This window comes from Leucoraja erinacea, chromosome 17 (genome assembly GCF_028641065.1).
Source record: "Leucoraja erinacea ecotype New England chromosome 17, Leri_hhj_1, whole genome shotgun sequence".
Classification (NCBI taxonomy): Eukaryota; Metazoa; Chordata; class Chondrichthyes; order Rajiformes; family Rajidae; genus Leucoraja; species Leucoraja erinaceus.
The window spans coordinates 3,067,135-3,085,000 of record NC_073393.1 but is presented as its reverse complement, the minus strand read 5'-3'; the positions used below and the strand labels follow the sequence as shown (position 1 = coordinate 3,085,000).

Sequence of the window (17,866 nt, the reverse complement as noted above, 5' to 3'; positions counted from 1 at the left end):
TCAAGAGAGAGATAGATAGGGCTCTTAAAGATAGCCTCAGCGGGTGAGGCAGCATCTGTGGAGCGAAGGAATAGGTGACGTTTCGGGTCGACCCTTCTTCAGACTGATGAAGGAATAGATGACGTTTCGGGTCGAGACCCGGAAGGGTCTCGACCCGAAACGTCACCTATTCCTTCACTCCATAGATGATGCTGCCTCACCCACTGAGTTCCTCCAGCATTTTTGTCTACCTTTTGATTTTTCCAGCATCTGCAGTTCCTTCTTAAAGGTAGCGGAGTCGGGGGATATGGGGAGAAGGCTGGAACGGGGTACTGATTGGGGATGATCAGCCATGATCACATTGAATGGCGGTGCTGGCTCGAAGGGCCGAATGGCCTACTCCTGCACCTATTGTCTATTGCCTATTGACTGGGAGATGCAAACGGTGTCAATAAACTGACAATGGCATTTTCTTTTTGTTTCTCGTTGATCAAAAGATCTTACATTGTCCGATGGCATTCTTTGACACGACTCCATCCGGGAGGATTATCAACCGCTTCTCCAAGGATACGGATGAGATGGATGTGAGGCTGCCTTTTAACGCTGAGAATTTCCTGCAACAAATCCTGGTGTTTACCTTCATAGTCGTTACTATAGCAGCGGTGTTCCCCTACTTGCTCATCGCGGTGGCTATACTGGGTGGCATTTTTGCGCTTTTTATCAGGTACGTTTCCTGAAATTAATGACAAAATCATGAGTGACAGAGAGTCATCGAGTGATACAGCATGGAAACAGGCCCTTCGGCCCAACTTGCCCGCACCAACCAACATGGTCCCACCTGCCCGCGTTTGGTCCATATCCCTCCAAACCTGACCTATCCATGTACCTGTCCAACTGTTTCTTAAACGTTACGATACTCCCTGCCACAACTACCTCCTCTGGCAGCTCGTTCCATACACCCACCACCTATTGTGGGATAAAGTTACCCCTCAGATTCCCATTAAATCTCTCTATTAGATCTAAGATAGGTATAGATCACATAGACGCACAGAGTCTCTTGCCCAGAGTTGGGGAATCGAGGACCAGAGGACATAAGTTTAAGGTGAAGGGGGAAAGATTTAATAGGAACCAGATTCACACAAAGGGTGGTGGATGTATGGAGGTAGTTGTGGCAGGAACTATCGCAATGTTTAAGAAACAGTTAGACAGGTACATGGATGGGACGGTTTGGAGGGATATGGACCAAGCGCAGGCAGTTGTACAGGGTCTTGGTGAGACCACACCTGGAGTATTGTGTACAGTTTTGGTCTCCAAATCTGAGGAAGGACATTATTGCCATAGAGGGAGTGCAGAGACGGTTCACCAGACTGATTCCTGGGATGTCAGGACTGTCTTATGAAGAGAGACTGGATAGACTTGGTTTATACTCTCTAGAATTTAGGAGACTGAGAGGGGATCTTATAGAAACTTACAAAATTCTTAAGGGGTTGGACAGGCTAGATGCAGGAAGATTGCTCCCGATGTTGGGGAAGTCCAGGACAAGGGGTCACAGCTTAAGGATAAGGGGGAAATCCTTTAAAACTGAGATGAGAAGAACTTTTTTCACACAGAGAGTGGTGAATCTCTGGAACTCTCTGCAACAGAGGGTAGTCGAGGCCAGTTCATTGGCTATATTTAAGAGGGAGTTAGATGTGGCCCTTGTGGCTAAGGGGATCAGAGGGTATGGAGAGAAGGCAGGTACAGGATACTGAGTTGGATGATCAGCCATGATCATATTGAATGGCAGTGCAGGCTCGAAGGGCCGAATGGCCTACTCCTGCACCTAATTTCTATGTTTCTATGTTTCTACACCAGCTTTTTGTGTCTTATCTTAGAGATGTGGAAGGGTAAGGTGTGAAGCGGGAGATCAAAGAGGACAAAGTTCAAAGGGAAATGTAGAATAGATCACTGTTAGGTGAGGGGAAGTTGACAACGAGGTGTACAAAGTAAAATTTAATCAGGAGGACAGGTAGACTAGTCGGTGAACTAGGATGGGTGAGGGACAGAGAGAGAGAGAGGGAAAGCAAATGTTCCTTGAAGTTAGATAAGTCAATGTTCACAATGTAAGATGAGTTATATTGGTAATTCAGCTGTCACATGTTTATGATTTTTTAATATATCCCACGGCAGGCTGGTTTATAAAAAAAAAACGCAAAGTGCTAGTTTCTGAGCTTTGTGACTTTGAAATGTCCTCCTAACCATACATTGTTAAAATATACTAGCTGACAGGGATGTTTAAGAAAGAACTGCAGATGCTGGAAAAATCGAAGGTAGACAGAAAATGCCGGAGAAACTCAGCGGGTGAGGCAGCATCTATGGAGCGAAGGAATAGGTGACGTTTCGGGTCGAGACCCTTCTTCAGACTGATGAAGGAATAGGTGACGTTTCGTGTCGAGACCCGCAAGGGTCTTGACCCGAAACGTTACCTATTCATTCGCTCCATAGATGCTGGAGGAACTCAGCGGGTGAGGCAGCATCTATGGAGCGAAGGAATAGGTGACGTTGCGGGTCGAGACCCTTCCGGGTCTCGACCCGAAACGTCACCTATTCCTTCACTCCATAGATGATGCTGCCTCACCCGCTGAGTTCCTCCAGCATTTTTGTCTACCTTTTGATCTTTTGATTTTTCCAGCATCTGCAGTTCTTTCTTAAACACCTCCAGATTCAGGGACAGTTTTTTTCCCAGCTATTATTAGGCAACTGAACCATCCTACCACCAACTGGAGAGTTGTCCTGACCACTTAACTAAATAGTTAAACTTAAACCAAGCTCAAACCAAGCGAGAATTTCATTGTCCTATCTGCGACACACCACAATAAAACTCTCTCGACCCTTGACTCTTGAACCTACCATCTACCTCATTAGAGACCCTCAGACTACCCTTAATGGGAACTTACTGCCGTTTATCTTTCCACTAAACATTCTGGGTCTCGACCCGAAACGTCACCTGTTCCTTCGCTCCATAGATGCTGCCTCACCCGCTGCGTTTCTCCAGCATTTTTGTCCACCTGTCTAGGAACATTTTTATTCATCTGGAGCAAAACACAAAGTGCTGGAGCAACTCAGCGGGTCAGGCAGCATCTCTGGGGAACATTTGCTGGGAACATTCCTTGGCGATCGCACCACCCAACACCTCCGCTCGGTCCGCAATAACCAACTTGATGTTCCCGGTGGCCCAGCCCTTCAACTCCCCCTCCCCCTCCCATTCCGAATCCGACCTTTTCTGTCCTGGGCCTCCTCCTCCATGCCCAGAGTGAGTCCCACCGCAAATTGGAGGAGCAGCACCTTCATATTTTGCTTGGGTAGTTTACACCCCAGCGGTATGAACATTGACTTCTCCAATTTCAGGTAGTCCCTGCTTTCTCCCTCCTTCCCCTCCCCTTCCCAGCTCTCCCACAGCCTACTGTCTCCGCCTCTTCCTTTCTTCTTCCCCCGCCCCCCACGCCACCACCTCCACGTCAGACTGAAGAAGGGTCTCGACCCAAAAACGTCACCTATTCCTTCGCTCCATAGATGCTGCATCACCCGCTGAGTTTCTCCAGCATCTATGGAGCGAAGGAATAGGTAACGTTTCGGGTCGAGACCCTTCCGGGTCTCGACCCAAAACGTCACCTATCCCTTCATCAGTCTGAAGAAGGGTCTCGACCCGAAACGTCGCCTATTCCTTCGCTCCATAGATGCTGCCTCACCCGCTGAGTTCCTCCAGCGTTCTTGTCTACCTTCGACTTTTCCAGCATCTGCAGTTCTTTCTCAACCGTTTGATGGGAACATTTCGGGTCTGTCCGAAGAAGGGTCCCGACCCGATACGATGTCTATCCAAGTTCTCCTCCTGAGTGACTCCAGCTCTTTGTAGTCAAGTCAAGTCAAGTTTATTTGTCACATACACATACGAGATGTACAGTGAAATGAAAGTGGCAATGCTCGCGGACTTTTGTGCAAAAGACAAACAACAAAACAAGCAAACAAACTATAAACACAATCATAACACACATATTCTTTTACATAATAAATAATGGAAGGAAAAACGTTCAGTAGAGTTAGTCCCTGGTGAGATGGGCGTTTACAGTCCGAAAGGCCTCTGGGAAGAAACTCCTTCTCATCCTCTCCGTTTTCACTGCATGGCCTTCTCATCCTCTCCGTTCTCACTGCATGGCAACGGAGGCGTTTGCCTGACCGTAGCAGCTGGAACAGTCCGTTGCAGGGGTGGAAGGGGTTCCCCATGATTTTATTGTATCCTTTATCTACATAGGTTTAGCCATTTGGGTCTCATCGGCGCGCCACAGCGATTGCATTTTGTCGGGGAAAGTTGCCAGCTGTATTCAGTGATATTCACTTCATTGCGATGATGATTTCAGCCAGAGTTTTATATCACGTCTGAGTCAGCGTTTCATGCACCAGGCGTCATTGCCGACCCTGAGCACATACTGACACTCCACTGCACAACTGATGGTGCTCATCATTGACCTCATCGCTTCCTTTCCGATGAAATATTAAACCCAGCCTCATCTGCCTCTCCAGGCGAACATGATCCGAGGCAAGACACAATTCAAAAAGCATCACCACTCACTCCATTCTGATTATTGTCCCATCGGGTCCAATCTAGACTCGAAACACAGCTGCTGAAAAATACAGCATATATCTGAAAGATGTTTTATGAAATTATGACATGCATACATGCGGTAAACAGTCACAACTGTCTCCAGTTCTGTGCAAGCTCGGTGGCGCAGCGGTAGAGTTGCTGCCTCACAGCGCCAGAGACCCGGGTTTGTACGTTCTCCCCGTGATCACGTGGGTCTTCTCCAAGTGCTCCGGTTTCCTCCCACACTCCAAAGACATGCAGGTTTGTAGGTCAATAGACAATAGGTGCAGGAGTAGAGGCCATTCGGCCCTTCGAGCCAGAACCGCCATTCAATATGATCATGGCTGATCATCCCCAATCAGTACCCCGTTCCTGCCTTCTCCCCATATCCCCTGACTCCGCTATTTTTAAGAGCCCCATCTAACTCTCTCTTGAAAGCATCCAGAGAACCTGCCTCCACCGTCCCCTGAGGCAGAGAATTCCACAGACTCGCCACTCTCTGTCAGAAAAAGTGTTTCCTCGTCTCCGTTCTAAATGGCTTACTCCTTATCCTTAAACTGTGGCCCCTGGTTCTGGACTCCCCCAACATCGTGAACATGTTTCCTGCCTCTACCGTGTCCAAGCCCTTAACAATCTTATATGTTTCAATGAAATACCCTCTCATCCTTCTAAACTCCAGAGTGTACAAGCCCAGCTGCTCCATTCTCTCAGCATACGTCAATTGGCTTCTGTAAGAATGTAAAGTTGCCCCTAGTGTGTGGGCTGGTGCTCATGAGCAGGGCTTTCTTCTTCTTGCGTATGGCATGCGCTGCCTAAAGTTATAGGACACCTTGTTCTGTTTAATCTTATTTGATTGTGCGCGCCGGGTTGATTGCATTCGTCGAAATAGCAATTCTTGCTATTGAGGGAGTGCAGCGTAGGTTTACAAGGTTAATTCCTGGGATGGCGGGACTGTCATATGCTGAGAGAATGGAGCAGCTGGGCTTGTACTCTCTGGAGAACATGGATAGGTAACGTTTCACAGAGTGCTGGAGTTACTCAGCGGGTCAGGCAGCATCTGTGGAGAACATGGATAGGTGACGTTTCACAGAGTGCTGGAGTTACTCAGCGGGTCAGGCAGCATCTGTAGAGAACATGGATAGGTGACGTTTCACAGAGTGCTGGAATAACTCAGCGGGTCAGGCAGCATCTATGGAGCTAAGGAAATAGGCAACGTTTTGGGCCGAAACCCGTAAGGGTTTCGGCCCAAAACGTTGCCTATTTCCAGAAGGATTTCGGCCCGAAACGTTGCCTATTTCCTTAGCTCCATAGATGTTGCTGCACCATAACTCAGCGGGTCAGGCAGCATCTGTGGAGAACATGGATAGGTGACGTTTCACAGAGTGCTGGAGTAACTCAGCGGGTCAGGCAGCATCTGTGGAGAACATGGATAGGTGACGTTTTGGGTTGGGGCCCTTCGTCAGACTGATTGTAAGGGGGGGAGAAATAACTAAAAGAGAGGTGGGGGCAGGACAAAGTCTGGCAAGTGATAGGTGGATAAGGTGCGGAGGGGTTGTATGATTGACAAATATCCCTGTTACAAACCACTTGAACTCCCCCTCCTATTCCCACACTGGCCCATCTGCTGTGGGGCTCCTCCACTGCCTGAGTGCGGCCACATGCAAACTGAAGGAACAGCACCTCATATTCCGCTTGGCCACCTTGGAGATTGACTTCTCCAATTGTAGGTAAACAACACTTCCCACTTTCTCTCCCCCTTCCTGTAATATCCCCTCTCTTCTCTGTGTCATAGAAACATAGAAACATAGAAATTAGGTGCAGGAGTAGACCATTCGGCCCTTCGAGCCTGCACCGCCATTCAATATGATCATGGCTGATCATCCAACTCAGTATCCCATACCTGCCTTCTCTCCATACCCTCTGATCCCCTTAGCCACAAGGGCCACATCTAACTCCCTCTTGAATATAGCCAATGAACTGGCCTCAACTACCCTCTGTGGCAGAGAGTTCCAGAGATTCACCACTCTCTGTGTAAAAAAAGTTCTTCTCATCTCGGTTTTAAAGGATTTCCTGTATATCCCCTTAAGCTGTAACCCCTCTGTGTCCCACCTGGATGTCCCACACTCACCTCTCCCCCACCCCCCCCCCTCCCACATGTATGCCTCCCTCTGACACCACACCTCACACCCCCTCAATGTCCAGCACCCCAACTCACATTATTGTCCAACTACCTGCCCATCAAACCTGAATCATCTCTTGAGATGCTGTCTGACTGTTGAGTTACTCCAGCACTTTGTGTCTTTTTTTTTTGGTAAACCAGCACCTGCAGTTCCTAGTGGTCTTTCAGTACGGGCAACACAGTCAGGTCAGGAGCATGCGTAAACCTTAATAGAATATCGGTAAATATGCTTTCAATGTAAGGCTTGGTGATTCATTCACTGAAGGACCACCAAGTATCTAAGACACACAGGTATTGAGACCTCAGAACACAACTTGCATCTTGTAGAGTGAGTTGAGTCTGTCCAAAGCAAGCGTTGTCTGCGGAGGGCGCTCAGCATCGCCAAGGACTGCTCTCACCCCAACCACGGACTGTTTAACCTCCTACCATCCGGGAGGCGCTACAGGTCTCTCCGTTGCCGGACCAGCAGGTCCAGTAACAGCTTCTTCCCGGCGGCTGTCACTCTACTCAACAACGTACCTCGGTGATTCCAATCACCCCCCCGGACACTCCTCCCACAGGAAAAGCACTATGGCTGTATGCATGTAAATATATTTATTTAATGAAATCATATTCTATGTCGCTCTTCCAGGGAGATGCTAACTGCATTTCGTTGTCTCTGTACTGTACACTGACAATGACAATTGAAGTTGAATCTGAATCTGAGTTGTATAGACACAACCAGGCTCATCTTCCCTTCCAGTGTAGACGGGGCATGTTGAGCAGCATGTTGGGCCAAACACCTGCTTCCTTGTTGCATAGGGACGACAGATGGCGCAATGGGCTAAGTGTTCGGCTGGCGACCGGAAGGTAGCCGGTTCGAATCCCGCTTGGAGTGCATACTGTCGTTGTGTCCTTGGGGCAAGACACTTCACCCACCTTGGCCTGTGTGTAAATGTAATGTAATTATGTGAAGCACTTTGGGGTCAATGCAAGTTGACTAAAAATGTGCTATATAAATAAGATTATTATTATATTATTATTATTATGCCTCAATGTCTCCAAGAGAAAGTAATTCAAAGACTGGATAGGTGACATTTCACAGAGTGCTGGAGTTACTCAGCGTGTCAAGTAGCATCTGTGGAGAACATGGATAGGTGACGTTTCACAGAGTGCTGGAGTAACTCAGCGGGTCAGGCAGCATCTATGGAGCTAAGGATCCTATTTCCAGAAGGATTTCGGCCCGAAACGCACACACAAAATAAACTCTGAGCACTCTTTATTACTTTGTAGAAGGTTTCAAGGCAGCATCAGAGAGCTGAAGAGAATAGAGAATGTCAGCAAATCGCCCTGGTTCTCACACATCACATCAAGTATTCATGGCCTGAGCACGATACAAGCCTACAATAAAACCAATGATTTCATTAAACGGTAAGTAGAGCTTTCTTATATATGTACTCCCTGGCTTTTGACCATGCCTGAGACTTTATTGTTTTTAATGTTTCTTTATTTTACATGTCTTTTCCTACTATTTCTTTTGATTGTTATTATTGGTGTGTATTAACCTTTTTGTCAATGATTAGTGATGTACAGTGATCTTTACAGTTGGGGGGGTCCACCATGAGGGGGGGGGGGGTGCTCCTCAAAGAAACTGTAAAGAGCATCTTTAGCTCACCCCCTCCATGACACACTGGTCAACCTGAGGAGCACCTTCAGCAACAGACTGGTTCCACCAAGATGCAGCACAGACGCCACAGGAGATCCTTCCTCCCTGTGGCTATCACAAACTGTACACACTGCTCCCCCTTGTGTCCTGTGGGGTAGACTGACCGCTGAGACTGACCACACCCTGGAAGTATGGGCCCCCAAGATAGACCCCTGGAGTAACCCCCCCCCCCAATCCTTTCCACTCGTCACATTAATTTAATGTATCTTGTGTTTATGACTTTATGTTGGAAAGAGGGAAGAATATTAGACTTTATTGCCTTCCATTAAAGTGAGGAATGTGGGGAATCCACTGTGGTGGAAGTCTACTTTTACGTAGTTGTGTAAATCGGATTTCACTGGACCTTAATTGGTACACCTGACCTTTGAACCTTTGACTGTTTGCAGCCCAATTTCCCTCCTGGGATAAATAAAGTCCTATCATAGTCTGTGGAATTCTCTGCCTCAGGGGGCGGTGGAGGCCGGTTCTCTGGATATTTTCAAGAGAGAGCTAGATAGAGCTCTTAAAGATTTAGCGGAGTCAGGGGATATGGGGAGAAGGCAGGAACGGGGTACTGACTTTGGATGATCAGCCATGGTCACATTGAATGGCGGTGCTGGCTTGTAGGGCCGAATGGCCTCCTCCTGCACCTATTGTCTATTGTTTATTGTATCTTATTATGCACTCAAGATCCGGATTGGCAGACAAACTAATGTTTCAATTCAAAGTTGCTCATATAAATGCTGTGTTTCATCCTTTTACAGATTTAATGAGTTAGGTGACAGGAATTCCGGCCACCTCTACCTGTTCCATTGTTCCATGCGTTGGCTCGGTCTGAGAATCGACTCCCTCACGATCCTTATGACTCTCACTGTGGCACTCTTTGTCGTCTTGAGTAAAGACTCAGTCTCTGCATCAAACAAGGGACTTGCTTTATCATACACCGTTCAGGTGAGAAAACTAATTCGACTTCACTCATCTCGTTTGGCCCATTATCTCCCCGCTGCCAGAACTCAAGCCAAGAGAATTCTCGGCGAAAAAAAAAGTCATCCCAGCCTCTTTTTTTATGCATCAGTGATAAGGCATTGGATGCGGTAAAAGCAGATTGATAATGACAATTCCTCTGTGACTGTATGACAAGGTTGTAAAAAAGAATTATCTGTTCACTGCTGCAAACAATTCACATTTAATAGTGTTTTAGAAGCGTAATTTAGAGACTCCAAATCATATTTTAACTATAGAGGAAGAGGTCTAATCCAGTGTTTTGAATTGAAGGGGGCAATATGTTACTCTTACAGTGAAAGTGCATGCAGATTTACTGGTAAATTCGTCTTCATATCAGTAATATAGTATCTCGTTGCTCATATTTGATTAATAGAGTCAAATGCACATTTATCATTTTGTATATTTTTTAATTTATTGACTGGATAGCAATCTAAAAGAATTGATTTGTTTCCAACGCTGAGGATAAGTAGCGCCACATTCCACACAGGCGGCCAGGATTGCAGGAGTGTGCGTAGGAGATAAGGTCATATCATTGACGTTTTAGTTTTCTGATCTCTCGTCTTGCTGAGTACATACAGCACTGCTTGGAAAGAGTTAGTGAAGTCAAACCTCTTTATCAATATCAATCAATCAATATCAGTTTTATTAGTCACTTGCACATAACGAGCAAGTGAAATGAATTTGCCAGCAGCGGTACAATGAAAAATCACACTAAAATAGAGATACACAAAAATGCTGGAGAAACTCAGCGGGTGCAGCAGCATCTATGGAGCGAAGGAAATAGGCAACGTTTCGGGCCGAAACCCAGAAGGGTTTCGGCCCGAAACGTTGTCTATTTCCCAAGGGATTCGTCCCGAAACGTCGCCTAATTCCCAAGGGTTTCGTCCCGAAACGTTGCCTATTTCCTTTGCTCCATAGATGCTGCTGCACCCACTGAGTTTCTCCAGCATTTTTGTCTACCTTCAATTTTCCAGCTTCTGCAGTTCCTTCTTAAACACTAAAATAGAGATATTAGGATATTAAGCCTGGCTGCCTTTGTGAAATGTAGGGTCAAAGGGTCATTAGGAATAGGAGTAGAATTCGGCCATTCGGCCCATCAAGTCTACTCCACCATTCAATCATGGCTGATCTATCTCTCCCTCCAAAGCCAAAGTGAGTGACGTTCTGAGATGTTAATTTTTTCTCGATTCTCTGATTTCCATGCGACGACTTTCAGAACTGGTGTATTCATTCACTCTTATTAATATTGATAATATCACAAATACATAACACTGCATTTGGAATGTGCAGGAAGGAACTGCAGGTGCTGGTTTAAACCGAAGATAGACACAAAGTGGTTGAGAATCCCGAAATCGGAGGGGCACAGGGACTTGGGAGTGCAGGTGCAGGATTCCCAAAAAGTTCATCTGCAAGTCAAATGTAACATATAACCATATAACAATTACAGCACGGAAACAGGCCATCTCGGCCCTACAAGTCCGTGCCGAACAACTTTTTTCCCTTAGTCCCACCTGCCTGCACTCATCCCATAACCCTCCATTCCCTTCTCATCCATATGCCTATCCAATTTATTTTTAAATTATACCAACGAACCTGCCTCCACCACTTCCACTGGAAGCTCATTCCACACCGCTACCACTCTCTGGGTAAAGAAGTTCCCCCTCATGTTGCCCCTAAACTTCTGTCCCTTAATTCTGAAGTCATGTCCTCTTGTTTGAATCTTCCCTATTCTCAAAGGGAAAAGCTTATCCACGTCAACTCTGTCTATCCCTCTCATCATTTTAAAGACCTCTATCAAGTCCCCCCTTAACCTTATGCGCTCCAGAGAATAAAGACCTAACTTATTCAACCTATCTCTGTAACTTAGTTGCTGAAACCCAGGCAACATTCTAGTAAATCTCCTCTGTACTCTCTCTATTTTGTTGACATCCTTCCTATAATTGGGCGACCAATCAATAGTAAAGAAAGCAAACTCAATGTTAATTTTGCAAAGTGATCTCTTGTGTGGGACCCTGTTGAAAGTCCAGATACGTCACATCCACTGGCTCTCCCTCATCCATTCCAGAAGATTAGTCAAGCATGATGGACCCTTCATAAATCCATGCTGACTTTGACCGTTGATTGAATGGACTTGATGGGCTGAATGGCCTAATTCTACCCTTATCACTTATGACCTTGAAATGCTGGTGTAACTCAGTGAGACAGGGAGCATCTCTGGGGAGATGTTTCTCTGGATGCTTTCAAAAGAGAGCTGGATAAGGCTCTTAAAAATAGTGTAGTCAGGGGATATGGGGAGAAGGCAGGAACGGGGTACTGATTGTGGATGATCAGCCATGATCATATTGAATGGCGGTGCTGGCTCGAAGGGCCAGATGGCCTCCTGAAGAAGGGTCTTGACCCAAAGCGTCACCCATTCCTTCTCTCCAGAGATGCTGCCTGTCCCGCTGAGTTACTCCAGCATTTTGTGTCTACCGCTGGTATGTTCTGTGCTTACAGCTGACAGGGTTGTTCCAAATGTGCATCCGAATGGCAATTGAAACAGAGTCCAGGTTCTTATCTGTGGAACGAATCGTGGAATATATACAGGTGAGCAAAGAATGGCAGCAACAAATTCTGAATCATGGTTTGTGCAAGCACTTTTACATTCAGTTTTATTCATGACGATATCTCTGCCAGACTACTGCATCAGAAACTCCATGCCACACCGTAAAGTCGGACGTACCCAAGAACTGGCCAAACTGTGGTGCAATTAAGTTTGAGAATTATCGGATGAAATACAGACCAGATACTCCGATAATCCTGAAGGGACTGAATTTAAGTATAAATCCCCAGGAACATATTGGAATTGTTGGAAGAACAGGATCTGGTAAGATATATTTTTTTAAATATTGAAAAACTCTTAAGTTGAATGTGAATGAATAAGTTTATTGGCCAAGTATGCTCACATACAAGGAATTTGCCTTGGTGCTCCGCCCGCATGTAACAGCACGACATATAGTAAACAATTAAGAATAAAACATGAAACATTAAAACATTAAGAGTAAAACATTATGGTTTAAACAGGTGAATAAAATAAAATACCAAAGCAAAAGGCAGCTACAGACTTTTGTATTTTTTAGTATGGATTATAATATGGATTTCTGAACAATAGACATTAAATAGGGAAAGACATACAAAGAAAATCGCGGACTAATTGCACTTGTGAAGGCCGGGGCAGCAGTGGCAGAGTTGCTGCCTTACAGCACCAGAGACCCCGGTTCGATCCTGACTACGGGTGCTGTCTGTACGGAGTTTGCACGTTCTCCCCGTGAAAAGGTTGTAAAAAAGAATTATCTGTTCACTGCTGCAAACAATTCACATTTAATAGTGTTTTAGAAGCGTAATTTAGAGACTCCAAATCATATTTTAACTATAGACGAAGAGGTCTAATCCAGTGTTTTAAATTGAAGGGGGCAATATGTTACTCTTACAGTGAAAGTGCATGCAGATTTACTGGTAAATTCGTCTTCATATCAGTAATACAGTACCTCGTTGCTCATATTTGATTAATAGAGTCAAATACACATTTATCATTTTGGCCTTTTTAATTTATTGACTGGATAGCAATCTAAAAGAATTTTTTGTTTCCAATGCTGATGGTAAGTAGCGCCATATTCCACACATTATTTAGGATTGCATTTTATTGCGTAGGAAATAAGGTCATATCTTGACGTTTTAGTTTTCTGAGCAATTCTCTCTCGTCTTGAGTGAATACATACAGCACTGCTTGGAAAGAGTTAGTGAAGTCAAACCTCTTTATCAATATCAATCAATCAATATCAGTTTTATTAGTCACTTGCACATAACGAGCAAGTGAAATGAATTTGCCAGCAGCGGTACAATGAAAAATCACATTAAAATAGAGATACACAAAAATGCTGGAGAAACTCAGCGGGTGCAGCAGCATCTATGGAGCGAAGGAAATAGGCAACGTTTCGTCCCGAAACGTTGCCTATTTCCTTTGCTCCATAGATGCTGCTGCACCCGCTGAGTTTCTCCAGCATTTTTGTCTACCTTCGATTTTCGTGACTTGCTTCGCACCTCGTGACTTGCATCGGTTTTCTCCGGGTGATCCGGTTTCCTCCCACACTCTCACAGCATTCAGGTTTATTGGCCCTCTGCAAATTGTCCCTAGTGAGTAGGACAGAACAAGTGCGCACACTTGGCGGGCCGAAGGGCCTGTTTCCACGCGGTATCTCAAAACTAAACTCAATTAAAGCACTCGGAAGAGTCCAATTTTAGATTTTGGTTAGATTAAAAATACAACTGCCTTTTGTCACCAGAGTTGAGCGTGTGGGAAAATGATGTGGCATTAAAGGCCTTGTTTATGCACAGCTGTTAATGAAGAATAAATTTGTGGCCGGCAGTAGTCTATGGTCATTCATTCCCAAATGTTCTTTCTGATATTATTTAGATAACTCATTTTATTTCCTGAAATAAGATGCATCACTCCTTCCTTTCTTACCAATCAGGAGCAATTCTGATCTCCCGTGAGTGTTACATCGAACCTTAATGTAAACCCAGACTCTTCTGGTTCTTTATAAGTGAGATTAATTAGTCATCAATTGTAGACTTTGATTTAGACTCATTGATTTATCACAAGGATAGTATGGTGCAACACCAGTTAGGATTTTAATCGAATTACAGGTTGGGTGAGGTGGGTGGGGAGGGATGAGAGGCAGATATATTACCACTTTTTCCTCTCTTTTTCTTTTTGTCCTTTTATTTTTTTCTATTTCACTCATTCTTTCTTTCTTTTATCCATTCTTTGACTCCACTAAGAAGGGTTTTGGCCCAAAACGTTGCCTATTTCCTTCCTAGATGCTGCTGCACCCGCTGAGTTTCTCCAACATTTTTGTGTACCTTTGGTTAAAGTTAGAAGTTAAAAGTGAAGCTCTACAACAACTGTGTAATTTACATGCTGTCGGTTCTAATTTTGTACATTTGCTTCCAATAAATTAAAAAATAAAAAATGTAGACTTTAGATCTCAGGGATGCAGTATGGAAACAGGCCCTTCAGCCCATCAAGTACATGCTGGCCAGCCGGCAACCCGTACACTAACACTCTCCGCCACACTAGGGACAATTTATAATTTACAGAAGCCAATTAACCTACAAACCAGCACGTCTTTGGGATGTGGTGGGGAACTAGAGCGTCTGGAGAAAATTCACGCAGTCACGGGGAGAACGTACAAACTCCGCACAGACAGCACCCGTAGTCAGGATCGAACCCAGGTCTCTGGCGCAGTGAGGCAGCAACTCTATAATTTTCAGGAATCCATACTATAAAGCCCATTTCAGAAAGCCCTTTTCTCTTCTTATTCCATAACTGTAACCAAAGAGTTTGAGGTTTGGCAAGACTCCCGTGTGCCAGTTCTGATACTGCATTAAATCCTTCCACATTATTTACCTTAATCCTATTCATTATATTGGAAAACAGAATGTCCAGCTTTGATCACTGTTTTTTTCAAACCATAGATTTTGTTTATTAAATCCTGGGCACCAGCAGATGCAAAAAATAAACTTGTTTTATAAGTTTAATAAAGTCTGAAGAAGGGTCTCGACCCGAAACGTCACCTATTCCTTCGCTCCATAGATGCTGCATCACCCGCTGAGTTTCTCCAGCATTTTTGTCTACCTTCGATTTTTCCAGCATCTGCAGTTCTTTCTTAAACATAAGATCATGTGATAGGAATGGAAATTCGGCCCATCGTCTACTCTGCCATTCAATCATGGCTGATCTATCTGTCCCTTCTAACCCCATTCTCCTGTCTTCTCCCCATAACCTCTGACACCCGTATTAATCAAGAATCTATCCATCTCTGCCTTAAATATATCCACTGACTTGGCCTCCACTGCCTTCTGTGGCAAAGAATGCCACAGATTCACCACCCTCAGACTAAAGACATTTCTCCCCATCTCCTTCCTAAAAGAACGTCTTTTAATTCTGAGGCTGTGACCTCTAGTCCTAGACTCTCCCGATAGTGCAAACATCCTCTCCACATCCACTCTATCCGGGCCTTGCACTATTCTGTACGTTTCAATCAGGTCCCCCCTCATTGTTCTAAACTCCAGCGAGACCAGGCCTATTGCCGATAAACGCTCATCATAGGTCAACCCACTCATTCCTGGGATCATCCTTGTAAACCTCCTCTGGGTCCTCTCCAGAGCCGGCACATCCTTCCTCAGATACGGTGTCCAAAAATTTGGAGTGTGGGAGGAAACCGAAGATCTCGGAGAAAACCCACGCAGGTCACGGGGAGAACGTGCAAACTCCGTACAGACAGCGCACATAGTCAAGATCGAACCCGGGTCTCGGGCGCTGCAAACTGCTGCGCAACCGCTGCGCCACCATGCCGCCATCTTGAAATAAATGCTAGCGTTGAGCTTGCTTTCTTTACCTTACTTCAGCTGATGGAGCTTTCTCATCGATCTCAGCAGTTTCGATTTGTTTTGTTCAATTTTCTATTTACTGGAGCTGCCAAGGGCAAAAATCGAAACAGATATAGATGTTAAAGGTGAAGATTGAGAGGCGACATTTTAATGCTCCTGATCCAAGGACAAGAGTATAAGATGTTGTCTAGTCTTAGAAAACCATTAAACATTTTCAGTACAATTAATTACCACGTTCAGAATATATAATAGAGTTTTAAGGCAAGGTGCATCTGAGTTATGAATGAAAAGCCACATCATGTAGTCACACATTGAAGAATAAAGGCCCCTCTGTCCCACTTTCCCGAGTTACTCAAGAACTCTCTTGAGTTTTCACCGTGATTCGAGCTCGGGGAATGTCGGGTAATGTCGGTAGCGAGCTCGTAGGAGTCCGTAGATGTTTCGTAGCGGCTCGTAATGCCAGCCGTGGGAACTCGGGGCATCAGGTAAGTCGGGACGATTTTTTCAACATGTTGAAAAATGTCCACGAGTTAAAAAAATAGCCCCGTGTACCTACAAACAGCTATTACCGTAATTCTCCGAGTTCGAATCAAGGGGCAAACTCAGGAGAGTTTGTGAGTAACTCTGGAACGTGGAACAGGGCCTTTTAACTGTGTTTCTAAGATCGTTTATAACCAGGTATTTTGTGCTAATGATGCATTTACAGCAGAACAAATCCACTCATTAATCCTTTAAATTCTCCAAGTTGCGACTTGTAAAGCAGAAATAATTAATTCAATGTTAATTGAATATGAAAGGAATTAATGAGCCGAGGTTAAGATCTCTGCCGAGCTAAATTGAAATCACAAATAATTGAATTTCTTTTAGGAATGATAAGGAAAACTGTAAGAAGTGATTTTTTTAAACATTTATCCGAAACAGCCAGCTTCGTTAAAGATTTGAAGGCATCATTTTATAATAATAATAATTTATAATAATAATAATGATAATAATAATAATAAATTTTATTTATGGGCGCCTTTCAAGAGTCTCAACTTATGGTTTTATGTTGCTGTTTTGAGTCTAGTTACTCCTGCACCTATTGTCTATTGTCTATTGTTACAGAACACAGACTGTTGTATGCATTGGCAGGGTTGCCCTATTCCTGCAACCCAAATATTTATTTTTACTTATGGGACTATTAAAAGTACTAACACACAAGGGCAGCATGGTGGCGCAGCGGTAGAGTTGCTGCCTCACAACGCCAGAGACCCGACCTCAGGTGCTGGCTGTGCGGAGTTTGCACGTTCTCCCTGTGTCAGAATGGGTTTCCTCCCACATCCTACAAACGTGCAGATTTGTAGGTTAACTGGCCTTTGTAAATTGTCTCCTAGTGTGTAGGGAGTGGATGAGAAAGTGGGCTATCGTAGAACTACTGTGAACGAGTGTTCGATCTCCACCCTATCTTTGCCTCACATCATTTTATCCACTTCTATCAGGTCTCCCCTCACCCTTTAACATTCCCGAGAAAATTGAATGGCGGTGCTGGCTCGAAGGGCCGAATGGCCTACTCCTGCACCTATTGTCTGTTGTCTAAAACAATCCAAACTTGTCAGGCCTCTCCTTACACCTAATACTCCCTCATCCAGGCAGCTTTCTGGTAAACCCTATATAACCATATAACCATATAACAATTACAGAACGGAAACAGGCCATCTCGGCCCTACAAGTCCGTGCCGAACAACTTTTTTCCCCTTAGTCCCACCTGCCTGCACTCGTACCATAACCCTCCATTCCCTTCTCATCCATATGCCTATCCAATTTATTTTCAAATGATACCAACGAACCTGCCTCCACCACTTCCACTGGAAGCTCATTCCACACCGCTACCACTCTCTGAGTAAAGAAGTTCCCCCTCATATTACCCCTAAACTTCTGTCCCTTAATTCTGAAGTCATGTCCTCTTGTTTGAATCTTCCCTATTCTCAAA

The 17,866-nt window shown here is 44.8% G+C and overlaps 1 protein-coding gene across 1 annotated transcript in view; it reads left to right on the top strand.

Annotated features, from left to right (window-relative positions):
• The window catches only part of abcc12 (ATP-binding cassette, sub-family C (CFTR/MRP), member 12), an 84,967-nt gene that overhangs the window by 52,683 nt on the left and 14,418 nt on the right, over window positions 1-17,866 (top strand). The window contains 5 exon segments of the mRNA XM_055648386.1: window positions 477-703; window positions 8,049-8,186; window positions 9,225-9,411; window positions 11,962-12,051; window positions 12,142-12,331. Of these exon segments, the coding sequence (XP_055504361.1) occupies window positions 477-703; window positions 8,049-8,186; window positions 9,225-9,411; window positions 11,962-12,051; window positions 12,142-12,331 (832 nt within the window).